This window comes from Bison bison, unplaced genomic scaffold, assembly GCF_000754665.1.
Source record: "Bison bison bison isolate TAMUID 2011002044 unplaced genomic scaffold, Bison_UMD1.0 scf7180017863994, whole genome shotgun sequence".
Lineage (NCBI taxonomy): Eukaryota > Metazoa > Chordata > Mammalia > Artiodactyla > Bovidae > Bison > Bison bison.
In genome coordinates, this window is record NW_011494566.1 from 531,110 (window position 1) to 558,449 (window position 27,340).

Sequence of the window (27,340 nt, forward strand, 5' to 3'; positions counted from 1 at the left end):
CCCCCACCCCTCTTCCCTCAAAGAACTCTCAAAAGGCCAGGTTCGTCGTCCCATACTTGGTCTCCGCTAGTAGTGGGCAATATCCAGCTCCTCATAGGTGTCCCAGAGGGTATTTGTTTTTGTTTTGGCTGACTTCGCTTAACGGATTGAGCGGGAGGAGCGCGGGCGAGCGGGAGGGTGCCGCCCACGGAGGAGAGGGGCGTGTCCGCCCCGGGTGCGCTCGCCCGATACTCCCCGGCGGGGGCCTCGGCTGCAGTCCCGGATCCACCCGGCTATAGCGAGGGAGCCCGCGCGTACCCACCGGGCCGGGCAGCGCCCTTACTCGGCCACCCACGCCCGCAGGGGCGAGTTTCGAGAAGAGGCAGGCTGAGGCGGCGGCAGCGCCTGCTGCCTCCGGGCGGCCGCCTGGGTTGCCGGTCCGGGACTCCCCGCCCGCCCGGCCCGCGCCTCGCCTCGCCTTGCCTCGCCTAGCCCAGCACCCCGGTGCCCTCCCGACGCCGGCGGGCCCGGGAGCCTCGCGGACGTGACGCCGCGGGCGGAAGTGACGTTTTCCCGCGGTTGGCCGCGGCGCTCGGTTGCCGGGCGAGGGAGGGCCGGCCCGGTTTTTTTCTCAGGGGAACGTTCAAATTATTTTTGTAACGGGAGTCGGCCGAGGACGGGGCGTGCCCGAGGTGCGCGCGTCCTCTCCCTTCCCCGGCCCTCCTCCAGCGCCCGCCGGCGCCTGCCCAGCGAGCGCGTCATGCCGCCCAAAACCCCCCGGAGAGCAGCAGCAGCCGCCGCCGCCGCCGCCGCGGAACCCCCGCCGCCGCCCCTGCCGCCGCCCCCTGAGGAGGACCCCGAGCAGGACAGCGGCTCCGAGGACCTGCCTCTGGCCAGGTGAGCGGGCCGAGCCACCGGCGGCAGGCGGCGAACGGGGAGGGCGCCCCGAGGCTGCGTCGGCGGGCGCCGCGGCGTCTAGGCGGGGGCGCGTCCCCGCGGGGCGCCGGTCCGGGCGGGAGGACGGTCCCCCCTCACCACCCCTCGCGGCGGAGCGCCCGGAGGGAGCTGACAGGGGTCTGGGTGCGGGCGCCGCCAGGGGAGGGCGGCCGGGAGGGGGTCTCGGCTCCGAGCTTGACAGGTGTCGGGCGGGTGGGGCTCGGGTCGCTGAGCGAAGTGACAGGTGCCGCCTTTGCTCCGCGAGACGGCCCTGCGCATCCGGCGGGTGATTTCAAGACCCCATCACACGCAAAAGAGAAAAAAAAGAAAAGAACTAACTGGTGTCTGCTGGACAGGTTTTTCTCGCCGTTGAGATTTGTAGTCCTCCAGTGGTCTTTTGACTTTCTCTTTTGGTCTCTAACGATGCAACAGTTGGAAGTTTTTTTGTTTTTTTTTTTTTCCCCACCCCCTCTGGGCGCGCAGCTGTATCTGAAGCCCAGTCCTGGGAGAGACAGCCAGAAAAGCCTTGGATGCGGCGGCAGAGATGCCCGCGGACGTGAAGGGTAGGGTCCTGAGTGTCAGTTATCCCCCAGGAAGCTCGGCTGAGGCGCCTTGTGGCGTTCTCTTAGAAGGGGGTTTTCGGTCTTGAGGATTCACGGCCATCGGTAGTGACTGGTGGAACGTAACTCTTTAGAAAGAACTCGTGCCTGGGCAAAAATATTGTGAGACGTTTAGCCCAAGAGCTTAAAAGTTCCTAAACTTTTCTCTTGTTTTCCAGAACTCTTGTTGCGTATTTTCATTGGCTTCAGCGTGCTTCGTTATTTCTTCCATTTTGCCTTTCGGCTTTGAGCCAGCAAGGATCCTGGTGTCCTTGTTGTTGTTTTTTGTTTGTTTGTTTGTTTGTTTCGTTTGTTGTAGTACAAAACGAGTGTTTTTGTGCTCACGTGGAATTATTTTTCTTCTCGTAAGTGGATTCTAAATTTAAGCAAGTCTACGATAATGCAGTGGAACTTGACAAGGGAGATAATGTATTGCAACATCTTATTTTTCTTGATTGTGATGCTTTATGGTTAGAACCAAAAATTGAACGAGTATAATTATCCATTATTATTGTCAGAGTTGGCCCTGCTTTGAGACTGCACATCAATTACAGTGAAATGGGACTCCTTTCTGTCTCCTTCCCACAGTTCTAGCCCATCAACAGGTCCTATTTCTTTCACCTCCCCCTGCACTAAGAGAATTCGGGACAAATTGTTAAAGATTGGGAAAAGCTTTTGGAAATGGCTTGTGAAGGGCTATTAGAAATTCATATATGACTGTCTTATCAATTAAAAATCATTCTCACTAGTGGGGGAAAAAAAAAAGAAAGCCCAGGGATGTTCTAGGAGAAGACATTAGTTTCTGATTAAACTCTGATATGTCCAGTATTTTCCAGTTTCCCTTTGGTAAGAGCAGTGAAGTCTACTGCAAAGAACCCTGTTATCCACAGAGCTTGGAAGCATTCTTGAATATTGTAGAGTAACCAGAAATGTTGAAGTTCTGACCATCACCTGGGAAAAGAAAGTCTTTTTTCCTTCTATTTTCCAACACTTAATTTTATATACTTTTAAATGATGAAACTATCACAAATTCTTTAAGTCAGAACCACGCAAGATAGTCTGTTCTTGATTATTCTTACCCATAAAATGTGTCCTTATGGGCTATCAAACTACGGGTTAACTACTTAACAGAGATAGAACCACTGCCTGGCAGTCTGAAGCCAAGAATTTTACCTGGGGTGGGTTCAGGGCCCAGTCCAACTGCATTTCCAGTGATGGAGCCCATGTCAACTTTGAGAATTGAAAGTTTACTTAAGGGAAACAGCACACCATCTTCATTCTTGAGATAACCAAAAGTTAATTATGTTTCAGAGAAGGGTTGGCAGTCTGGAATAGTGCTCAAGGGCCAGGATTATAGAGTTAGATTATTGGGTTTCTATCAGGGTTTCTGACATACTGTCTGTGATTTCAAGTGAGTGCTTTAACTTCTCTGATTTGGTATTTATCTGTAAAACAGGGTAAGAGGACTTATCTAATAGGCCGATGTGGGGATTCAATCTACCTTCATCTAAGGTACTTTGTGTGGGATCATAATAAATACTAAAAAATTATAAGCTATTCCTTGTACTACTACTATTATTATTAGAGGTCAAGTAGACATTAACTGATTGAAAAAGAATTAGCCAAGAAGAATTTTTTGACTGCCTGTCTTGGTTAAGGAAAATCAGGAAGAAAAGGCTGAATTTAATCCTCATCTAAGAACTACTAGTAAGTAGATTAAATAAAACACTGTGAAGGGTAAACCGAATTTTAGCAAAAGTTAGTGATATTAAATTGGTTTTGTAATATTATCTATTGCTTTCCTCTTGCTGTTAACCAACCCAACTTTCCCAAACAGTTTTAGCTCTTGTACTTACTTTAAGCTACTTTGCTGCTCTGAAGTATGTGATTCACCAGACCAGCAAACATTTTTCACTGTGTGGTATTACCATTCTGGAAAGACTGAAAAAGATGAATATATGTTTAAATTCTAAGTGTAATTTTTTTCAAAGATAAATAAGATTCTAAAGTATTTAGTGATGCTGTCTTTCAGGATAGTGCTATTCTGTGCAAACTATTGAAACAAATATTTATCTGATTAATTTGATTGAAATATGTGCCTATTATATATTTTTTCATTTGGTAGGCTTGAGTTTGAAGAAACTGAAGAACCTGATTTTACTGCATTATGTCAGAAATTAAAGCTACCAGATCATGTCAGAGAAAGAGCTTGGTTAACTTGGGAAAAAGTTTCATCTGTGGATGGAGTATTGGTAAGGAATGTCAAAATTTTTTGAAAACATTTTCTTAATTTCAGAAATAATTTTTAATCACCATAGAAAATTTGGAAAGTGGAAAATTTATAAAGCAAAGCTACTAATAATCCTATTACCCAGAGGTAGTTTATTTCTGATAACATTAAAAATTTTTAAAAACCCATCTCTCCATGTAAGCCCCTTACCAAAGTATTTTAAAACAAATCTTAGGTTTTATATTTTATTCATAAATAGTTCACTATGCTATAAAGACTTTTTAAAAAACAAAAAATGACTCATAAAATAATTTTAATATCATAATGCATAATCAGTATTGAAATTTCCTGATTGCCTTATAATTATTTATTTAGAATTCAGAATCTTTGATAATATTTTGATATTCCATTTTTTTCTTGAATATACACATATATATTCAACATCTATGTATATAATAATATCACTAGCAAATAATTATTGACACTTTATATGTACTAGAGAATATTGTAAGCACTTTGCAAGTAACTCATCTGACAAGCCTTTAAGATGTGAAGCATAAAATCCTTATTTTACATGTAAAATGTAAAATCTTCATTTTATAAATGAAGATACTGAAGCTGAGTGAGATTGAGTAACTTAACTAAGGATCTTGACTAATAAGATCTAAAATACAGATTTGGGATCATACATATAGTTATATATGTAATTACATGTAGTTTTTGTAAAATTAAAAAAAATTTTTTTCTTAACATGAGCATTTTATGTTGTTAAATATTTTTTGATATATTTGATAATGTCATTTCCAGTGGTGTTATAATATTTTATCCATTAGATGTATTCTGATTTGTTAGCTTTCTGTTATTTGACATTTCCCCCCCAACTTTTTGGAGCTGTATACACAATGTGATAAACATCCTTATTCATAAGAGTGATACCTGGCACAAATTAAGTCTTCAATTATTTGTTAAATGGATTAATGAACAAATCTCTGATTATTAGGATAAATTCTTACAATTTGAATTACTGAGTCAGAAGCTATGAGCATTTATAAAACTATTGGTAATTTTTGCTAAATTGCACTCTAATCACTTTTAATGAGTTTACGTTTTCATTCAGCATTGTATTAGAGTACACTGCTGACTTGGTTTTTTACTCATCCAATCAACGCAGCAAAATATGTTTATATACATCCCATAAAAATACTATTTATAACTGTTAAAAAAAAATCTCTAGTGTTTTAGTCTGTTTGGACTATTAAAATAAATATCTTAGACTGGATAGCTTGTAAACAATAGAAATTTATTTCTCACTGTTCTGGAGCTGGGAAGTCCAAGATCATGGTGCAGGCAGATTCTGGGTCTAGTAAAGGCACACTTCTTTATTCACAGGGAATTCACAGATAGTGCCTTGTCACTGGCCTCAGTTGGCAGAACCGGTGGGAGCTTTTGCTGGCCTCTTTCAGAAGGGCACTGATTCCATTCATGAGGGCCCTTCCCTACTGACCTAATCACTCCTGAAGGCTCTACCTCCTGATATCATCTTGTTGGGCATCAGGTTTTCAGCATCTGAATTTGAGGGGAACACAAGCATTCGGTCTGTCAGTTCAGTTGCTCAGTCGTGTCCGACTCTTTGTGACCCCATGAATTGCAGCACGCGAGACCTCCCTGTCCATCACCAACTCCCGGAGTTCACTCAAACTCATGTCCATCGAGTCAGTGATGCCATCCAGCCATCTCCATCCTCTGTCGTCCCCTTCTCCTCCTGCCCCAATCCCTCCCAGCATCAGGGTCTTTTCCAGTGAGTCAACTCTTCGCATGAGGTGGCCAAAGTATTGGAGTTTCAGCTTCAGTATCTGGTAATAAAAAAAAAAGAGAAAACAAACCTCACAATTTCCAAAGATTTGAACATATTCTAGAACTGCATACTAAAAAGGCATTCTTGAAGTATCTTGGATGAATGACTTTGGTATTATCATCCCAAAGCACCTAATATATATTTCCACTGATTTGGGTACATCATGTACAAAGCCATTTCTTTGCATGTACTGTTAAAGAGAGTCATCACTCCTTCACTTCTCTATCTTCCATAAATACTAAGCTTTTACTTTTCAGAAAGTTGAAAAGGGGTAGTTGATTATAGACAGTATTGGTATAGTATTGGTAAGTGCAGATAGTTGCCAAATAAGTGAGTTGTGTTCCAGCTTTCTTGAAAGTGAAAGTCACTCAGTTATATGGAACTCTGATCCGTGGAATTCTCCAGGCCAGAATATTGGAGTGGGTAGTGTTTCCCTTCTCCAGGGGATCTTCCGAACCCAGGTCTCCCACATCACAGGTGGATTGTTAACCAGCTGAGCCACAAGGGAAGCACTGGAGTGGGTAGCCTATCCCTTCTCCAGCAGATCTTCCTGACCCAGGAATCCAGATCTGTTAGTAAGTATAATAATGTAGTTAGATTTGCAGGCTAGTTCACAGGAAACTTTTTTAAAAAGACTGAATTCTAGCAGTAATAGTTTTGGGCTTCGGACCTTCATATATACATATATAAATAAACAAATGTTACTGCTTTTTATCCTACCCTTTTCTTTCTCCTGGCTTTGTCCCTATCTTCGATGGGAACTGGCATAGTTTAAAACTCATCTCCTGATGATGCTCTTGATGGGGACTAAGAGATGAGAAGTCATTCCTGGTTGTGTGCTGAGGAAAATAAGAAAGGAACTTCATGTTACAGTTGGAATTTGGGGCATCTTTTCGTTGGGTACGACAGGATGATGTTGTATTTTTCTGTTACAGTTCACTAGACTCTTCCAAGAAATGTTATTTTCAGTGATAGTTAAGTTTTTGAGAGTTGGCCTGATAATTTAATCTTCATTTATGTGGTAATTTCTAAGGGAGAATGTGACACAGTGAATGCTGAGAAGCCAGAGAGTGACAAAATGAACCTGTTTCTGATGCAGCCATTCTAGTTGTACTTGGCTATCTTCTTTGAAACAAGAAGAATGTGGTAACTCAGGGTAATTTTTGGCAACTGAAAATAGATAATGTTTATTGAAACAAAGGATGGGTTAAGAGCAAGAATTTGTCATGAGACTGGACTAACTCAAGTTTCAAATCTGCCATTTACTGCCTCTGTGATCTTGAAAAGGTACCTAAAATCTCCAAGTCTCAATTATCTTATTTGTAAATGGAACTAACAATAATTTCTGGGTCTTGGAGTTATTTGGTAGATTAAATTCATGCATATAAAGCATTTATTAGTGTAAATGAGTGCTTATATTTGGTCATGACTAATGAGCTACTGCAGAAAATCTTATATTAATATTTTTTAAAAGAATTTAAGGATCAGTTAAAATGGTTTAAGTTTTAAATGGATGTATAGTGATTCTGATGTGGCACTTTCATTAAAATTTACATTTTTAGGTTCTTGAGAGTAAAAAAAAGTTGTTTATACGTGCAGGAAAGCATATATTAATCCTTTTAAAGGAAAGGTTTGTGGTATTTTGTCTAGAAATTTCTCCTTTTTGTATAAATGTTTAGTAAGTGTGTAATATGTGGTTGCTGTCATATGATTAAATTGTGTTCATGCTGCTTAACAGCATATAAATAAAATAAGAAATTGGTCAGATGTCCTTCACATACTGTGACTTATGGTAAATCAGTTGTTGGAATATTGGTTCTCTTTCTGCATCTTGAATGACAGTGTGGCAGAGAAGAAATAAACCTTGGACCTCAGGGCAAAAAACTCTTATTGTAGTTGTAATGTAGCTATATGATTTTAGGCAAATTGGTTAATCCCAGTCTCAGTTTGCTCATCTGAAAAGCAGAAATGACATCTGAATATCATCCTTTTAGGCTTTTGCATAGGGGTGTGTGTGTGTATTTGTATGTTTGTATGTTTATTTGTGTGTGTATATATTCAAGGGCTTTGAAATATATTACCCTTGATAGAAGCATTTTAGAGGTAATTACATTTAGAAAGATAATTGAAGAGAATAGTTTGGAATTAGAGTAAAACTAGGCATTCTATTTAAGCTGTGCTGCAAAAATATGAAGAGGTTTCTTAATAACCTTAGCAGAATATATATTTTAAAATTATGTATAATGAAAATTTTCTTTACCTGTAATTTTTTAGTCCTTATACACCCTATCTACTTGAAGATGGTGCTTATATTCTGATTGCTTGTGGGTTTTGCTGAGCAAAATACATTTAAGAACATGTTTGTGTGTGTGTCGTCAGCCGCGTCTGACTCTCTGCGACCCTATGGACTGTGAACTGCTAAAGAACATGGACGTGAGTGTTACATTTGTATTACAGATGTAGGATATCTGCAGGTTCTTTTATTTCTGATTCTACTTCTAAGATTAATTTCTAAAGACATTTTATTTTGGAGAGTTTCAGATATTTATATAAGTAGGTTAAAGAAAATAGTATGAACTCTCACATAACTCTTAACCAGCTTCAGTAGTAAAAGTCATGGCCAAACTCTGTTTCTCCCTGACTCCAGATTATTTTAAAGTAAATCCAAGATATGATATTTCATCTATACATATTTCAGTATGTATGGGGAGAAAAAAAAGAACTCTTTAAAAAAATGACCACAAGAAATTTCCTGGTGTTCCTCTGATCAGGATTCCACACTTCCACTGCAGGGGTCATGGACTGAATCCCTGATTTGGAAACTAAGATCCTACAAGCTGCACCAGAAGACAATCCCCTCCAAACACAGAAGCACCACAGTTCATCATATCTGATAAAATTAATGAAAATTCCTTAATATCAAATATCCATTGTTTGAATTATCTTGTTTCAGAAATTCTTTTCAGTAAGTTCAGGATTTAAATAAGGCCTACACAGTGTGATTGGTTGATTTGTGTCTTAAATCTCTTTCAGTCTGTAGATTTTGCCTTTTCCTTCCCTCCCCCTTTTCCTTTCTTTTCTTATTCTTTTTTTTCAATGTATTTGTTGAAGAAACTGGAGTTTTTATCCTGTGAGATTTTTTACTGTGTGTATTTTACAGATTGTACCTCCTTCATTGTTTAACATATTTCCTAATTCTCTGTGTTTTCTAGAAATGATTCTAGAGGCCTGATCAGATCCTGGTTTGATATTTTTCAGAAGAAATGCTTCAGAGATGTTGTTGTGTATGCCTATTGGTAGACACATAATGTCTTGTTCTCTCTCTTTTAATGTAAGCTATTATTGATGACCATTGACTGGAGCCATTAGAGGAACTAATCTTTCCCTTTTCAATTATTAGTTGTAATTCTTCTGTAAATAGAAACTTTCCTCCATCAACTGTGTTTATTCTGAAGTATAGATCATTCAGGAAAGGTAGGATAAGTGCTTTATTCTTTGTGTTTATTGACTAGTTTTCAAACTGATGAGTTGGTCTTATAACATTCCCCAAAAGTGACCAATGATTATAATCATCTTTTCAAGTATTAATATTATCTTATAATACCAACAGACCAGTTTGACTATACATAGACATTTAATAAGATCTTTACTCAAAAATAACATTCAGGTGATCCTTGAATAGTGCTGGGGTTAGGGGCAGCAAACCTCCACACAGTCGACAATCTGTATTACTTATGGTTGACCCTCTGTATACACAGTTTCTTCATATACATGGTTCCTCCATTTCTGTAGTTTCACATCTGAGAGTTTAGCCAATCTCAGCTCATGTAGTACTATAATATTTACTATTGGAAAAAAAATGCCTATAGTGTAGTACTATAGTCTTGCAAAAGAGCTGACTCACTGGAAAAGACCTTGATGCTGAAAAAGATAGAAGGCAAGGGGGGCCGGGCGGCAGCACAGGATGAGACGGTTAGATAGCATCACCAACTCAATGGACATGAATATGAGCAAATTCTAGGAGATAGTGAAGGACAAGGAAGCCTGGCATGCTGCAGTCTGTGGGGTTGCAAAGAGTTGGACACAACTTAGCGACTGGAAAACAACAGTAGCCTTTACTATTGAAAAAGTATATAACACACAGTTTGCAGCCATATTCTTCAAGAGTCAGCTGTATTTTGTAATTTCAAGAATGAAATGGAAATCAGATCATGTAGTATTTAACCTTAGGGATTGTCTTTTTTTTCCAAGCATAATTCCCTGGAGACACATTGATGTTAAATGTCATTATATTTGTTTGCTAAGGGTGCCATAAAAAATACCACAGACTGAGTGGGTTAGACAACAGAAATGTGTTTTCTCACAGTTCTGGAGGCTGGAAGTCCGAGATAAATTATGGGCAAGTTTGGTTTCTTCTGCGGCCTCCCTCCTTGGTTTGCAGATGGCTGCCTTCTCCTTGTTTTCTGGAATGGTTTTCCTGTGCACAAATCCCTGGTGCCCTTTGGGTGTCCAGACTTCCTGTTCATGTAAGGATGCTAATCAGATTCAATTAGGTTTACATTTCTGTCCTCATTTTAACTTATGTACCACTTGAGACCCTATCTCCAAACACAGTTATGTTCTCAGATACTTAGGGCTCCGGCTTCAACATAGGAATTTTGTGGAGGGAACACAATCCAGCTCATTGAAAATAGTTTGTTTCTTTGTTATTTTTTGGTAGTATTCCATGGTATGGCTGGACCACAGTTTTGTTTAACCATTCACTTATTGAAAGGTGGCTGTGTTGTTTGCAGGTTTTAGCTGCTATGAATGAAGCTTCTATATCTATATCATTTGTTATAGATTTTTATTGTGGACATCAGTTTTCCACTCTTTAAACACCAAGGAGTGTTGTTGTTGGATCCTATTGCAGAGATCCTATGGTAAGAGTATGTTCATTTTTGTAGGAAACCTCCAAAATGTGTCCAGAGTGGTGGTACCATTCAAGAAAGCACTGCTGCTTTGATATTTTTGCGAGCATTTGGTGTTGTCACTGTCTTGCATTTTGGCCATTCTAATAGGTGTGATATCTCACGGTTTTAATTTGTAATTCTCTTAACGGCATATGATGCTGAACATCTTTTCATATGCTTATTTGCCATCTGTACATCTTCTTTGGAGAGGTGTTGACACCTTGTGCCAATTTTTTAATCTGTTGTTTATTTACTCATTGTTGAGTTTTAGGAGGAGTTTGTGTGTTTTAGAAAACAGTCCCCTTTAGATATTCCTTTTGCCAGTATTTTCTCCCATTCTCTGGCTTAACTTCTCATTCTCTTGACAGTGTCTTTCGGCGAGCAGAAATAATTTTAATAAAGTCCAGGTTATAAATTCTTTCTTTTATGAATCATGCCTTTGGTATTGTATCATTATCATTTCCATCACACTTCCTGATTTCAAACTATTACACAGCTGTAGTCATCAGAATAGAATGGGATTTAGCATTCAGACAGACACATAGATCAAGAGAAAAAGAGAGCCCAGAAATAAACCCCTACACATATATGGTCAGTTAATTTATGATAGAAGAAGCCAAGAATATTCAATGGTGATAAGACCATCTCTTCAGTAAAGGGTTCTGGGAAAACTAGACCAGTGTCTCACACTATAGATAAAAATAAACTCATTGGATTAAGAGACTTGCGCATAAGAAACCATAAACTCCTAGAAGAAAACATAGGTGCAAGCTCCTTGACCACCGTCTTGGTGATGATTTTTTGAATTTGACAGTGATGATTTTTTGAATTTGACACCAAAAGCAGAGCGAACAAAAGCAAAAATAAACAAGTAGAACTACATCAAAATAAAAAGCTTCTGATAGGAAAGGAAACATTGACAAAATGAAAAGGCAACCTACCAATTGGGAGAAAATATTTGCAAATCTTGTATCTAATAAGGAGTTAATATCCAAAATACTTAAAGAACAAATAATCCAGTTTAAAAAAAAAATGGGCTGAGGGACTGAATAGATATTTTTCCATGGAAGACACACAGATGGCTAACAAGTACATGGTGCTTAACCTCTCAAATCACCAGGGAAATGCACATCAAAACCACAGTAAAATACCACTCCCATCTGTTAGAATGGTTATTATCAAAAAGACAAGAAGTAACAAGCGTTGGTGACAATATAAAGAAAAGGGAACCGTACATTGTTCCTAAGAATGTATATTGGTGCATCCACTGTGAAAAACCGTACCTGGGGAGGAGAGATCAAGATGGAGTAGACCTTCACTCACCAACACATCAAAACCACAACTACATATAGAGTGGTGCTTGGTAAAATTGATTTGGGAACTAGCCAGATGGCTCTTTCACAACCAAGGCTGTAAAGGAAGAACTACACAAAGGCTGGCAGAAAGGGAGGAGAAGCAGTCTGGTCTGGTTGGGACCTGCACCCGCTAGTGGAGGGTACGGAAGGGGAGGGAGATGGCACAGGCTTGGGGATTTTCCCTGGGGGGGTGAGGGATTTGAGCCACGTATTAGGCAACCTAGCCCACGGGTCCAACCCTGGGAATACGACCCCTTTAGCTGGTTTGGAAACCACTGGGGCTTACCGGAGGGCTCTAAGAAACCAAGACTCGGCCCTTGAAGGACATGCACAGACTTGCCTCCTCCCGGTCACAGCACAGAGTCAGCAGATGGAAAACTTCCTTGGGCTCTGGCCGGCTTACCAGGACCATCCCAGTGTATCCCGCAGCCTGCTCAGGGCTCCTGCTCCAGCGCCTCTTGCCCTGGCGCTGCACCTACTGAGGCGCGGGCTGCTCCTGAGAGTGCGCACACTTGGAGGGCTGCGAGCCTGCTTGCACACTGCTCCTGACTCTGACCAGTGTGGAGGCAGACATTGCCAGCCTGGGTGTCAGAGTGTACACCCTGGAGGAAGCAAAGCCTCATCCCAGGCGGAGAATGTTGTCACTTGGTAGGCCGACCTTGCACACACTTGAGGGGGAGTAAAACTAGCTCTAGGGTGGGGCCTGCCATCGCAGGCTGGTGTGTCCCTGCGCACATCTGGAACGGAGTGAAACCGGGTCAGTGAGCGCGGGCGCCAGCTCAAGTCCTGACCCGGCCTCTAACCAAGGCATGCACGCCCGGGGTTGGGGAGGGAGAGAAACCAGCACAGAAGTTCAGCCCCGTGTCCTCAGCACTGGACGCGCCCCATATCTAGACAGGGACTCCTGTCAGAAACCCACTTTCCTCCTAGCAGAAACCCACTTGCCTCAGTACTCTGGTTCCAGCCGCTGGAGCCCCGCCCCCACCCCTTATAGGGTGGAGACCGCCCTTGAGCAGAGAAGCCCCAGTTCGGACTGTAGCTGCTCCAACTTCAACCCATCAGAATGATGGCTGCCCGCACAGCCAGGGGGACGAGAGCCTGCGCTCGCTCGCTTCTGATCCAGCAGCTCGCAGATCAGAGCCACTGGGCACATGCAGACTGTACAGGAACACTGCCACACCAAGGACACCCCTTCAAGACTAAGATAGGTAACTGTTTCACCTAATTTCATGGTGACGGAAAAGGCTGAACAAAATGAGAAGACTGAGAACTATATTTCAAATGAAAGGGCAAGAAGAAACCCCTGAAAAAAAATCTCTGATGAAACGGAGGTAAATACCTTATAAAGAATCCAATAGTAATAAGAATGCTAACTGAACTGGGGAAAAGAATAGATGAACACAGAATTTTAACAAGGGATTAGAAAACACATTACAAAAGAACCAGTCAGAGCTAGAAAACAGGATAACTGAAATGAAAAACACTAGAGAGAAGAGCAGGTTAGGTGATACAGAAGAATGCATGAGGTATCTGATAGAATAATGGAAATCACCTGGTCCCAACAGCAAAAAGAAAAAAAATTTTTTATTGAGAATTGTTTAAGGGACTTTGGGTGCAACATTAGGTGTACTGAAAATCACATTAATAGGGGTTCCAGAAGGAGAAGAGAGGGAGAAAGAGGTAGAAAATTTGTCTCATGAAATTATGGCTGAAAACTTCCCAAACATAGACAGGAAACAGACATCCAGGTGCAGGAAACACAGTCACAGACAGTATGAACCCAGGGCATATCCTCAGTAAAATGGTGAAAGTTAAAGAGAATTCAAAAGGCAGCAAGGAAAAAAGAGGCACATGCGTTTCTATTATAATAATGTGTCTTCTCCTTCACTCTCTTTTTAAAAGTTAATCTGACTGTAGGCTTTTTAAATTTTATTGATCTTTTTAAAGTATCAGCTTTTGATTTCCTTGGTTTTTCTGTTGATTTTCTGTTTTCAGTGATTCTTTTGTATTTAGCTGACCTTTTGTATTGAAATGTTTAAATTCCTTTCTTGTTTCCTTTTGTGTATATTCTTTGTTTTCTTTGTCATTACCATGGGGATTACATTTAGCATCTTAAAGTTTTATACTCTAATTTGAATTTTTTCAAGCTTAACTTCAATAATATAGAGAATTATACTTCATTAGCCCTGTCCAAACTCCTTTCAGTTATTGATGTCACAAAAGTATGCCTTTTTATATCCAGAGTCCAAAAACATAAACTAATGATTTTGTAATGCATCAGTCTCTTAAATTATATAGAAACAAAACGTGGAGTTATACACTATTATTGTAATAGTAATATCTTTTCTATCTTTTCTTCGTCAGTTTTTCAGCACTCAACTTTCTTTATAGTTCAACTCTCACATCCGTACATGACCACTGGAAAAACCATAGCCTTGACTAGATGGACCTTTGTTGAAAAAGTAATGTCTTTGCTTTTTAATATGCTATCTAGGTTGGTCTTTTAATTTCATGGCTGCAATCACCATCTGCAGTGATTTTGGAGCCCCCAAAAATAGAGTCAGCCACTGTTTCCACTGTTTCCCCATCTATTTCCCATGAAGTGATGGGACCAGATGCCATGATCTTAGTTTCCTGAATGTTGAACTTTAAGCCAACTTTTTCACTCTCCTCTTTCACTTTCATCAAAAGGCTATTTAGTTCTTCTTCACTTTCTGCCATAAGGGTGGTATCATCTGCATATCTGAGGTTATTGATATTTCTCCCGGCAATCTTGATTCCAGCTTGTGCTTCTTCCAGCCCAGCGTTTCTCATGATGTAATCTGCATAAAAGTTAAATAAGCAGGGTGGCAATATACAGCCTTGACGTACTCCTTTTCCTATTTGGAACCAGTCTGTTGTTCCATGTCCAGTTCTAACTGTTGCTTCCTGACCTGCATACAGGTTTCTCAAGAGACAGGTCAGGTGGTGTGGTATTCCCATCTCTTTCAGAATTTTCCACAGTTTATTGTGATCCACACAAAGTCCAAGGCTTTGGCATAGTCAATAAAGCAGAAATAGATGTTTTTCTGGAACTCTCTTGCTTTTTCCATGATCCAGCAGATGTTGGCAATTTGATCTCTGGTTCTTCTGCCTTTTGTAAAACCAGCTTGAACATCTGGAAGTTCACGGTTCGCGTATTGCTGAAGCCTGGCTTGAAGAATTTTGAGCATTACTTTACTAGCGTGTGAGATGAGTGCAATTGTGCATTGGTTTGAGCATTCTTTGGCACTGCCTTTCTTTGGAATTGAGATGGATGCCCTTTATTTCTTTTTCTTAGCTGATTGCCCTGGCTAGAACCTCCAATACATTGTTACCTTTTTCCTGATCTTAGTGGGAGAACATTCAGTCTTACTGTTACCTATGATGTAGGCTTTCTGGAGATGCCTTTTGTCAGGTTGAGGAACTTCCCTTTTATTCCAGTTGTGTTGAGTATTTTGTCAAATGGTTTGGGATTTTGTCAAATGATTTTTTTCTGCATCTATTGAGACAACTGTATGTTTTTTCTCCTTATTATAACGTATTATATTCTTCTGAGATTTTAAACCAACATTGTGTTTCTAGGATAAGTTTCACTTGTTTATGGTGCGTAATTATTCTTATATATATATATATATTTAAATTTGGTTTCCTTGTATTTTGTTCAGCATTTTTATGCATTTTTTCATAAGAGATTTTGGTCTCTATTTTCTTTCCTTGCAGTGTTTTTGTCTGATTTTAGTGTCAGGGTAGTACTGACTGCTGAAGGAGATGGGAAATGTTTCCTTCGATCTTCAGCTTTTATGGAGCATTTTGGTTAATTGATGGGCTTCCCTGGTGGCTCAGATGGTAAAGTGTCTGTCTGCAGTGCAGGAGACCAGGGTTTGATCCCTGGATTGGGAAGATCCCCTGGAGAAGGAAATGGCAACCCACTCCAGTACTCTTGCCTGGAAAATCCCATGGACGGAGGAGCCTGATAGGCTACAGTCCATGGGGTCACAAAGAGTAGGACATGACTGAGTGACTTCACTTTCACTTGGTGGTGCTGCTGCTGCTAAGTCGCTTCAGTCGTGTCTGACTCTGTGTGACCCCCTAGACGGCAGCCCACCAGGCTCCCCCGTCCCTGGGATTCTCCAGGCGAGAACACTGGAGTGGGTTGCCATTGCCTTCTCCGATGCATGAAAGTGAAAAGTGAAAGTGAAGTCGTTCAGTCGTGTCCAACTCTTCGTGACCCCACGGACTGCAGCCCTCCAGGCTCCTCCATCCATGGGATTTTCCAGGCAAGAGTACTGGAGTGGGGTGCCATTGCCTTCTCTGTTCACTTGGTGAATTGATACTAATTCTGCTTTAAATGTTTGGTAGAATTCATCAATGAAACCAACTGAGCCTCGACTTTTCTCGGTGTAGAGATTTTTTAAAATTACTAGTCTAGTCTCTTAACTTTGTTACAGGTCTTTTCAAATTGTCAGTTTCTTTTTGTGATGGTTTGGTCTTCTCTCTCTTTTTAGAAGTTTGTCCATTTAATCTAAATCATCTGATTTGTCAGCATGCAGTGGCTCATAACATTCCTGTTATGATTCGTTTTAAAATTTCTATAAGATTGGTCTTAATATCCTCATGTCATTTCTAATTTTAACTAATTTGAATCATTTTTCTTGATCAATCTAACTAAAAGTTTCTCTTATCTTTTTTTAAAAAAACCAATTTTTGGTTTTATTGATTTTTCTCTACTTTTATACTCTCTAAATTTAATCAAACCATTTATTCCCTCTTCACCATTTAGTGTCTTAAACTTAATATATATGTCAGATAGCATTATTAAAGTTCATCATGAGCTTTCATCATGAACTACTCAGATATATCTAACATGTAATTATTTATAATTGTTATAATAATATATAATTTGACTGCTATTTTTACTGCAGCATATTTTCTTTTTTCTGAGGACCCATGGAAGGAATTTTACTCTCATCTCTGAATGAAGACTAGCGAGGCTTCTTCTGAGAACCAATTTTATTTTATTTTGTGGTCATTATGACTCTTGTAACTGTTTATGGATTTGAATGCCAACTTTCAAGACATAGCATGTAGTTTTTCTCACTAACATCTTTCTTGTCATTTTTTCCCACTTTTCTATATTTCCCTTTCAGTATTTCAAAGAAATATATATTTACATATGAACATGCATATATAAATGTATATTTATATATAAACACACATATATATTCGAAACTCAAATATACTTGTTTTTAAAATTTTTTATAGTATTAAAGTGAGAAGTGAATATCCGTTGCTCTCTTTGTATTCCCACCTCTATAGAAATAACCACTGATAAATTTTTGTTCATTCTGCCCCTCCAACCCTTCCTCATTTCCCCCTTCACACACCCACACACACACACACGATTTTTTTTTTCCCACTGAGGTTTTATTATTTATTTACACTTTTTAACCAATTTAAGTAATTATTGATGCTTTTGGAATAGGCAATAGATTCAGATGGTTTAAGATTCAAAAGAAATAAAAATGTAAGCAATGAAAACCTCTGTCATTCTTTCCCCTAAGTTACCCACTTCTCCATAGGCAGCTAATAAAAGTTTCTAGTTTTTGTGTTTTTCTGTACCTTGCTTTTTTCATGTAGTGAAGAGTACCTCTCCTTCTGTGTTTAGCTTAATCTTTTTAGTGGATGTATTTTCCATTGTATGGACGTGTAATTTATTTATATATTCCCCTATTAACAAACATTTAGTTTATTTTTGAACATTTGATACTACAAACTGTTGCAGTGAATAGCTTTATATATACATTTGGTGCACAAAAAAGAGTACTTTTGTAATGTTGATTCCTAGAAGTGAAACCACTGGGTCAGAAGACATTCACACTTACAAAATTTAATAGATTATGTCTTTGCTCATAGGATAAAATCTTTGCTGATATCTCACTTTTCCAATAAGGCCTAGCACTGTTTAATACTGTACCTGTACTCTGCCCTACTTCTCCCTCAGATTTTCTCTTCACCTTTTCCTGCTTTTTTGTTTAATTGAAGTTCACAGTGTTGTTTTGGTTTCTGGTGTACAGCAAAGTGATTCAGTTATGTGTGTGTATATTCTTTTTCAAATTCTTTTCCATTATGGGTTATAACAAGATACTGAATATCTTGTTTCTCCCAAGCTCTTTCCCTTTTGGTAACCCATAAGTTTGTTTTCTCTGTCTGTGAGTCTTTTTCTGTTTTGTCTGTGAGTTCATTTGTATCGTTTTTTAGATTCCACACATAAGTGATATTATATGATATTTGTCTTTGACTTAACTTTGTATGATTAGGTCCGTCCATGTTGCTGCAAATGGCATTAATGATTTCCTTCTTTTATATGACTGAGTGACATTTAGTTGATTATATATACCACATCTTCTTTATTCATTCACCTCTCTTTATTCTTCATGTTAGAAGTAGATACCAGAAGAATGGTAGGTACCAGAAGAACATATCACATACTGTATAGCACCTTTTCCCCATCGGATTGAAATGACTGTGGAGAGTTACAGGCTTCCAGGTTTGCTAGGGTATCTTAAACCTCAATTTAATAGGACTGTTTGTTTTTCTGTACTTTAAACATCTTTATGCCCTATATAATTTAGATAAAACAGGTGTTGTTTTGAAAGAAATGATTATAAATACACTCTCAGTGAATCAATTTTTTTCCTTATGTACATTATAATTTTAGAGGCCTGACATTCATAATTATTGATGTTCAGATTGGTAGTTATTTCTATTACATGTTCAGCTATAAACAAGTAGTCAAGTTTATATGAGACCTAGATATTTAGGAGAGTTTTGAAGTGAGTTATTTTGTCAAAAATGCCTGTTCCTTTTCTGTTTTACCTCCTTTCAGTACGTGCCTTGATTTTTCTCATTCTGCAAACCACTTTTAAAATAAGTTGAATCAAATTTATATTGCAGTCAGAAACCACCAAACTTTCCCCCACCTTGGATCTCTTTTAGGAAGTGTACCAAACTTTGTTTATTAAATAATAATTTTTCCTAATTTTATTCAAGCCTGACAGCCATTGTTTTTTATCAGTATAAAGGTAAATTGTGTTACCTTGCTGCATTGATTTCTAGCAAAAGTGAAACACTTGCTACTTTAGTTACTGAGGCATTATTGAAAGTAAACATACGGGTTCGCTTAAGTTTTTAAAAATTTAAGCAAATTTGCCAAGGATTATCATTTTATGATTTGAACCCTAGAGACTCCCAGACCACAGGACTTCAGTGATCAATGATCTCTTTCATTTTCCCTTCCAACTGAGATTCTTTTATTCTAATGCCAACTCATTTATTCAGTAGTTGTGTTTTCTTTTTTTCAAATGATATTGGTGGAATGAATGGACATGCTAACTTTGAAAAATACCATTTATACACATAATTAAATCTGAGTTGTAGTAATTGACTCTTTGTTTCTAAGATGGGTAGACACTAGTTAATTAATTAATTAGTAGTTGTTTTAATATGGTGGCTGTTTTCACTGCTCTATGGCTCTGTCTTCTTGGGGATCATTTTTTGGGCCTTTGATGCAATAAAGCAGAGAGCTTGACTAGGAACTAAATTCCAGGTCAGTTATGTTATTACAAGTTTAGGAAGTGAAGACTGTAATTCATTTCTTTGTGTGAATTAATCCTGCTGATCCTCAGTAGCTGATCAATGTGTGTGTGATCAGGAGATAAAGAAATTGTGGTAGGACCAATATTCTCACCTTAAAACTTTTTACTCATGATTCAGTTGCTGCTTAGTTCTCTGAGCCTACTAGGGGGAAAAACAAGAAAGTCAAAAAAGTCATTCTATCCTATACTAGGGTATGACTATTGATGCTGCTTTTAAAAAATATATACATTTAATGTCAAGTTAGTGCTGGCCATTGTACTAGGTTCTTGCGGGTTCAGCAGTGTACTTAGTGTGATTATGCCTTCAAAATGCTTACAAAATAGTTGAGATAGGGACAATTGAACAATCTAGTAAACTGAATTGAGTTTAGTTAGGTGCTTAAATAGTCCTAACCACTGAATTCTGTAGAAGTTCTTAGCTCCAAGTACTCATCTCTTGGGCAGAAGACTAGATGAATCTGAATTTGCCAAGAACATATTTTTCTGGGAGTAGAGTCAACTCTCCCCACAAAGGCATTGTGTAACTGGATGGCTAATTCAGTTGGTGTTTACCTCTGCATGTTGAATCAAAAATATGATCGAGCACAAGTAAAGTTAGCTTTTGTATTCTTCTTGGCTGTGCTACTCTTGCCTTCTGGTTCTTATGAGCACATCAAGAATTTCTTTAGCGCTCAACTGCTGTCAGCTAATATTATGCAAGCGAGAGGGAGGATTTTCTGGCATATTAGCATGTTGTTTCTTTTGTTCTTACATATAACCTTGGTAAGGAAATCCCCGAGGGGAAGATATAAAGGCAGCTCTTAGCCCCTCTACTTCTATAATACATTTAACTTGTAACTTTATTGCTAATCACTCATTACAGTCTCATGAATCTGGTGTAAGGATGTATCCTTTTGACCCTGAGATAAAGAGCATGTTTACTATGGCTTATTTCCATCATTTTCATGGTTGATATCTTAAAAAGTAAAGATAAGAGAGAGTAGTGTTTTTAACTTTTAAAATTTCAGGTTAAATTCATGCTAGTTATGTTAACCTACTTTTCAGTAAGATAACCTACTTTTCAGATGTTTCTAAGATGATTTATGTTACCACTTGGGGGAGCTCTTTTATAAGTTAGTGCATTGTAAAAGAGCAAGTGTTGGATTGGCCAAAAACTTTGTTCAGTATTTTCCATAAAATATCATGGAGAAAAAAACTCAACAAACTTTTTGGTTAAGTCATATCACTAACTCAGGGTTACCAGTTGGGTGATTTAAGTAAACTAAACTAAATGATAGCTTAAATGAGTAGTCTCTTAAGTGTTGATTATAGATTATGATTTAAACTGTAGTATATGTAATTAAAGTTTGACTATTTTAAAAAAGATTTTTCTCAAGAATATTCATAATTTTTCCTCTCACCTGTTTTATATAAATTTAGTACTTCTTAATTGACTTATTTTCCCCTCTATTTTATAATTGTAGGTAATTTAGAAAATATATCTAGGATTAATGAAAACCATTTGTAATCCTACCACCTAGAGATAATAGTTAACATTTTGATATATTTTTGCATATCCTTTCTTTTAAATTTTTTCAACAAATTGGAGTCAAAATATACACAGAATTTTGTATTCTGATGTTTTTTTCTCGTAACATGTCTGGTTTTTTTCCCCATGTCCTTATAATCTTTAAAATGTTTTCTAAGAGTTTTATGTAGCTCTTGATACAGCTCTATCATAATTTATTTAACTATTCTATTTAAAGATGTTTGAATGTTTCCCATTATTTTTGCTGTTGTAATTCTTTGAACATTTATCATACTAAATCTTACTCAGTAATTATTTTCATTGGATAAATCCATAGAGATAAAACTGAACTCTTAAGGTTCTTGATGCAAATTAGCAAAATGTCCTTCAATTAACACTCTTCTGAGGTTCTTATATTCCAAATATGTTTATTGGAAATTACTGTCTTTTTCTTTTGTAAAATGCTTTTTCTTATCCTTTCCTCATTTTTTTCTTCTTTCATTTATTTTTTTGTGATTCTTTTGGCTGAGTAAAACTTTCTTTTCCTCTGTTTTAATGGTTTCAAAGGTGCTATTCTGAGCCCGTTACATAATTCTCAACTAAATTTTTGAGGAAACAAATCAGTTACAAATTTTCGGGTTGTAATTGCCGTTGGAAAATAGGGCCTAGATCTTGAGACAGCAGTGAGGGTTGGAAAGCAGGATGAGTCATGTGAAACAGCTGTGTCGAGGAGTTGGGGCTGCTGTAGAAGTGGATGAAGCTGCAGACGGCAGAAGGAAAAAGAACGTGGTGGGGAAAAGTCTTTGGAATTAGGAAACTCTGAAAAAGTTGACAGAGATAAAAACGAGAATGAGGATGTTGACTGTGTTTGAAAAGCTGAGGAGAAAAGTTTCATTACAGTGGTGTCAGATGTCGTATAGAGGTCTTTGTAGATGAAACCAAAGAAAAGTCTGTTCAGTTTAGAGAGAGCTCTTTCGACGCTTAGACAATAGCCTCAGTAGAATAGCGCTTACATAGTAGAAGTATGTGTTCAGTGGGTGCAGTAGATGTGTACTGGGAGAGTGTATCTGGTGAGTGTGCGTGTGAATAGTAAGAGGTTTGTATGTCTGGTTTGAACAGTGGCTTGATAAAGTCCAGGGATAGAAGGATAGCTTTTTTTTTTTTTTTTAAGTGATGTAAGTTTGTTTGTGGGGCTTCCCTGGTGACTCGGCTGGTAAAGAATCTGACTGCAATGCAGGAGACCTTGGTTCAATTCCTGGGTCGGAAAGATCCCCTGGGGAAGGGATAGGCTACCCACTCCAGTATTCTTGGGTTTCCCTGGTGGCTCAGATGGTAAAGAATCTGCCTGCAATGCAGGAGCGACCTGGGTTGGGAAGATCCCCTGCCTGGAGGAGGGCATGGCAGCCCACTCCAGTATTCTTGCCTGGAGAATTCCCATGGACAGAGGACCCTGGTGGGCTACAGTCCATGGGATCCCAAAAAGTCGGACACAACTGAGTGACTTACCACACCACAGCACAAGCTGGTTTGTAGCTAAACAGAAGCATGTGTTTAGAAAGACCTGTAAGATAAATTATGTAAGACAGAGGGAGGAATTAATCAACTAGGTCTTGAAGGAGGTGATACAAAGTGGGAAGAAGTGAGGGAGTAGATTTACTGATTTAAGAGTGGAGGAGGATGTTCATTTGTCAAAGTCAGAAGAGAAGAAGGACCTGAAGCTAGATGCAGAGACATTGGGAGTATATGGTAATTAGAAATTATTTGATGTGGAGAAACATGTTGAGGCCTTTGGAATTGTGATTCTCTAACCTTCTCAACAAAATAAAAATGAAGAGTACAGAACAGTAAAATAGTTAAGAGTACAGGACTCTTAGTGGGGTGGTGAGATTAAGGATTTCAATAGTGAAAATGTTAGGAAATCAATGTAGAAATGTAGTAAGGAAATACTCTTAAATAAAAGGAAGAAGACTAATTTGAGTGTTAGGAAACTTGGGTTTTATAGGCCTGTGGCATTGATAGGCTGTGTTGGGCAAGTCTCCACGCTCTAATCTTCAGTTTCTTAATCTGCACAATGAGAACTGAATCAAATGTCGTTTTACGGATTTAAAAGTCTTGAATCAAACTGAACTAAAAAAAGAACAAAACGTAATCAAGTCATTGTAGTATTGGTGGAAAGAAAGACAAGTAGGTCAGTGGAACAGAACAGAGAATCAGAAAATAGAATTCACACATACGTGTCAGTGTTTGCACACAGAGGGTAAGGTAGTTCAATGGAGAAAGGAGTTCCTCTCAACAAATGATACTGGAGCAATTCGACATCCATATGCAAAAAATGAACTTTAGTCCCTTTGTTGCACAATCATAAAAATTAATTCAAATGAAGCATAGATATAAACTTCCAGAAGATGACCAAGGAGAAAACCTTTGTGACCTTGGATTAAACAAAGATTTCATGGATAGTACCGGCAAGGGCATGATCTATAAAACAAGGTAATAAATTGAGCTCCATCAAAATTAAAAACTTATGCCCTTTGAAATACACTATTTAAGAAAGTGAAAAGCTACAGATCAGTTGAAGATTTTTGCAAAACACGTACCTGTTAAGGAGTTTGAATCCAACATGTTTAAGTAACTCTTAACAACTTTATAAGACAAACAACTGAAGAGAAAATTGGCAGAAGAAGAGATCCAGATGCTAAGTGAGATTTGAAAAAGTACTCAGTGTTGTTAGTCCTTGGGAAAATGTACCACTACACACCTACTGGGATGACTGGAAAACAGACGAACAGAAACTAAGTGCTGGTGAGGATGTGAAGAAACGTGAACTCTCATTTGTAGCTGGCGGGGGTGCAAAGCATTACAGCCATGTTGGAAAACAGTTTACCAGTTTCTTACAAACTTAAACTTACATTTAATACAGAACTTAGCATTCCCCAATGAGGTATTCACCCGAGAGAAATGAAAATATGCATCCACTTAAAGATCTATAGTTGAATATTTAAGGCTAAGGTTAATAGCCTTATTCATAGCAGTGTATTCAGCTATTGGAATCGATAAACAAAGTGTGGTATATTCATACAGTGGAGTGCTACTCAACAAATAAAAGGGATAAATACTAATAGGTACAACAATATGGATGAGTTCTCAGAAGCATTATGCTAAGTGAAAGAAGCCAGACAAAAAAGGCTACAGCCTATATAATTCCATTTGTATGACATTCTAGAGAAGGAACTGAAATCAGATCAGTGATTGCCAGGGACTAGAAGTCAATAAAAATGATTTCTTACACACAAAACTCCAGTATTCCTCAGCATTCCCAGGGATGAATATTTTTGGTGTGGAGAAGATTGGGTTGTGGACAGTTTTTGAGACAGATATGATATAGAGGAATGAGTGCTAGATTCACTGATAATAGTGCTGCTGCTGTTTATTATTGAATGAGTATAATGCCTGGCACTGTGCTGATTACTTAAGAGCATCCTCACTGTTAAATTTTATAGTGACCCAGATAGGATACTATTATATTTCTATTTTAGTAAAAACTGAGGTTTAATTAGATTTAATCAGTTGCTTACAGTTATACAACTAGAGTTGTTGTGTTCAAAGTCTTGAATGTTTGACACAAAAATTCATGTTTTTAACTTAAATAGAAGTGTAACTCCCAGGGAGACAGGGAATTTTTTTGTTTGTTCTGTTTTCATCACTGAATCCCCAAAATGACAAAACTGTGTTAGTTGCATAATAAATATTTCTTTAAAAATTATTCAATTCAGTTCAGTCACTCAGTCGTGTCCCACTCTTTGCAACCCCGTGAACCACAGCATGCCAGGCCTCTCTGTCCATCACCAACTCCTGGAGTTTACCCAAATTCATGTCCATTGAGTCGGTGATCTAAATTATTAGATATGTCCAATTTTAGAAGATACTAAAAAACGAATCGGAAGAGATAAAACTGTATGAAGATAAACATGTGATTTTTAAAATTAAGGAAAAGTTTAGAGTTGGATAGTGATCAGCTTTGTATTATCCCTAAAATTTGATAATCTAGAATAATTCTTTTTCCTAAAACTTTTATATAATTGAGATTTCAAAACAATGTAAAATTGTATCACATATTTTTCAGCCCCATTGTACTCTACAATTAAGAGTAAGCAAGTAGTTCCAACTCTTTGATAGAACATTAGATAATTTGTTTTTTTGTTTTTAATTTAATATAATCTAATTTTACCTATAAAACACATATTTAAATAAAGATATATTTTTAGGGGAAAAAGTATTCTAATGATAATGAAAAAATATTCTAATAATAATGATAGCTGTCATTCATTGAGTACTAATTAAATGACAGGCATTGTGGTAAGGGCTTTATATAAAGTCTCATTTAATTCTTACAAAGTGAGGTAAGTATTATTATTTCCATTTTACAAGGAAGGCAGTTAGAGCACTGAGAGATATAAATTTCATAAGGTTAAAAAAATACTTGAATCAATAGATTGGTAAAAGAACAAGTGAATTAGAGCAAAAGGAGGATAATCAAGTGAGAAAATGGGCTTGTTTTTTAAAAACAATTTATTTTATGAAGTAAAATCTTTCACCTTGGCTTGGATGATGTTGTGTTATTGAGAACTGAAAATGTTTACCTCAGAGAACTGACTGGCTTCTAGGTTTTTTATAGAAAGTTGTAGTTTAACTTTTTGACTTATCTGGTAATTTTTTTTGCTTTACAATATAAAATTTAGTTACTAATTTTGTAACTAGTTTGTACTAGCCTAGAATTAAATACTTTCATAAAGACTTGGGAACAAATTTATTTTGTTATGCTCAATAAGAAAAAAGTTGCCTAGTATAGTTTTAACACAGTTTTTGTGTGTAAATGATTTAACGAATTACTTGAACCTTTTTGTTTTGTTTTGTTTGCAGGAAGGTTATGTTCAAAAGAAAAAGGAACTGTGGGGAATCTGTATTTTTATCGCAGCAGTTGACTTAGATGAGATGCCGTTCACTTTCACTGAGCTACAGAAAAACATTGAAACCAGGTAAAATTTCTTGCATTAATATAGGCCTCTGCCATTTAAAAAAAAAAAACAAAAAACTATTCCTGAACTATCATTTTAATAGACTTCAGGGAATTGGTGGGAAATGCCAAAATTAACTAAAACATGGAGAACTTGGGTCAACTAGTGAACTCTCCTACTCTGTTGGGGCCCTTAATGTCTTTATGCTGCACTTTCTTTAAAATGTAGCAGTCTGTGTCCTGGAAAAATCTTCATTGTATCTCTCACTGTGTTAACTTTCTTAATTGTAGCTGTTGATAAAGTGGACAAAATAGGCAGATTTATTAAATAGGCTTTATTATATAGTAAAACCTTTGTAAAAGTAGTATGAGCCCATCTTCAAGGAATTTAGTTGATTTATTAAAGTTTAAGACTTTTGATATAATAGATATTGTAATTATATATGTTTTGAGACTGTGTGTTCAGTTAAGTATCTATTATCATACTTGCCCCTATAATTACTTAATGTCTGTATTGAGTTTATAAGCCTAATGAGAGTTTACTAATTGTTTCCAACAACTCAAGAGAAGCCTTCTGATCATTTCTTCTAGTCATTTCTTTTGCAGTATATTTACAATATCTAACAGCAAATAATTTACCAAAAAGATAGTAGTATGTTTCTTCTTAGATAAAGCCATCTAGAGTTAAACATAATTGGTGTTTTGTGTAAATGAGATAAAATTGTTTCACATTTTAGTAACTTTCTTACTACCTCTAAATAAAATGTGGAAACAAAGACCTTCTAAAGGCAATGGCACCCCACTCCAGTACTCTTGCCTGGAAAATCCCATGGACAGAGGAGCCTATTAGGCTGCAGTCCATGGGGTCGCTAAGAGTCGGACACGACTGAGCAACTTCACTTTCACTTTTCACTTTCATGCATTGGAGAAGGAAATGGCAGCCCACTCCAGTGTTCTTGCCTGGAGAATCCCAGGGACGGGGGAGCCTGGTGGGCTGCCGTCTATGGGGTCGCACAGAGTCGGACGCGACTGAAGTGACTTAGCATAGCATAGCATGTTCATATTTAACTGATTAAATTAGAAGTTGTTTACCTCTCAGAGATTTCAAAGTTTAACTTTATTAAATAAAATCACTAAACCAAAATAGGTTTTATATAGCTGAAAACAATCTGAATATAGAGGTAAATTTTTATATCAGCAAATGTTTTAGTTACCTCAGAGGATTGGAAAGAGAATC

General features: G+C 38.0%; 1 protein-coding gene across 1 annotated transcript in view; it reads left to right on the top strand.

Moving 5' to 3' along the window:
* Nucleotides 1–558: 558 nt before the first annotated feature.
* The window catches only part of RB1 (retinoblastoma 1), a 118,685-nt gene continuing 91,903 nt past the window's right edge, over nucleotides 559–27,340 (top strand). Inside the window, exons 1-3 of the mRNA XM_010834047.1 lie at nucleotides 559–876; nucleotides 3,640–3,766; nucleotides 26,010–26,125. Of these exons, the coding sequence (XP_010832349.1) occupies nucleotides 740–876; nucleotides 3,640–3,766; nucleotides 26,010–26,125 (380 nt within the window). The 5' untranslated portion in view covers nucleotides 559–739. The remainder of the gene's footprint in view (nucleotides 877–3,639; nucleotides 3,767–26,009; nucleotides 26,126–27,340) is intronic.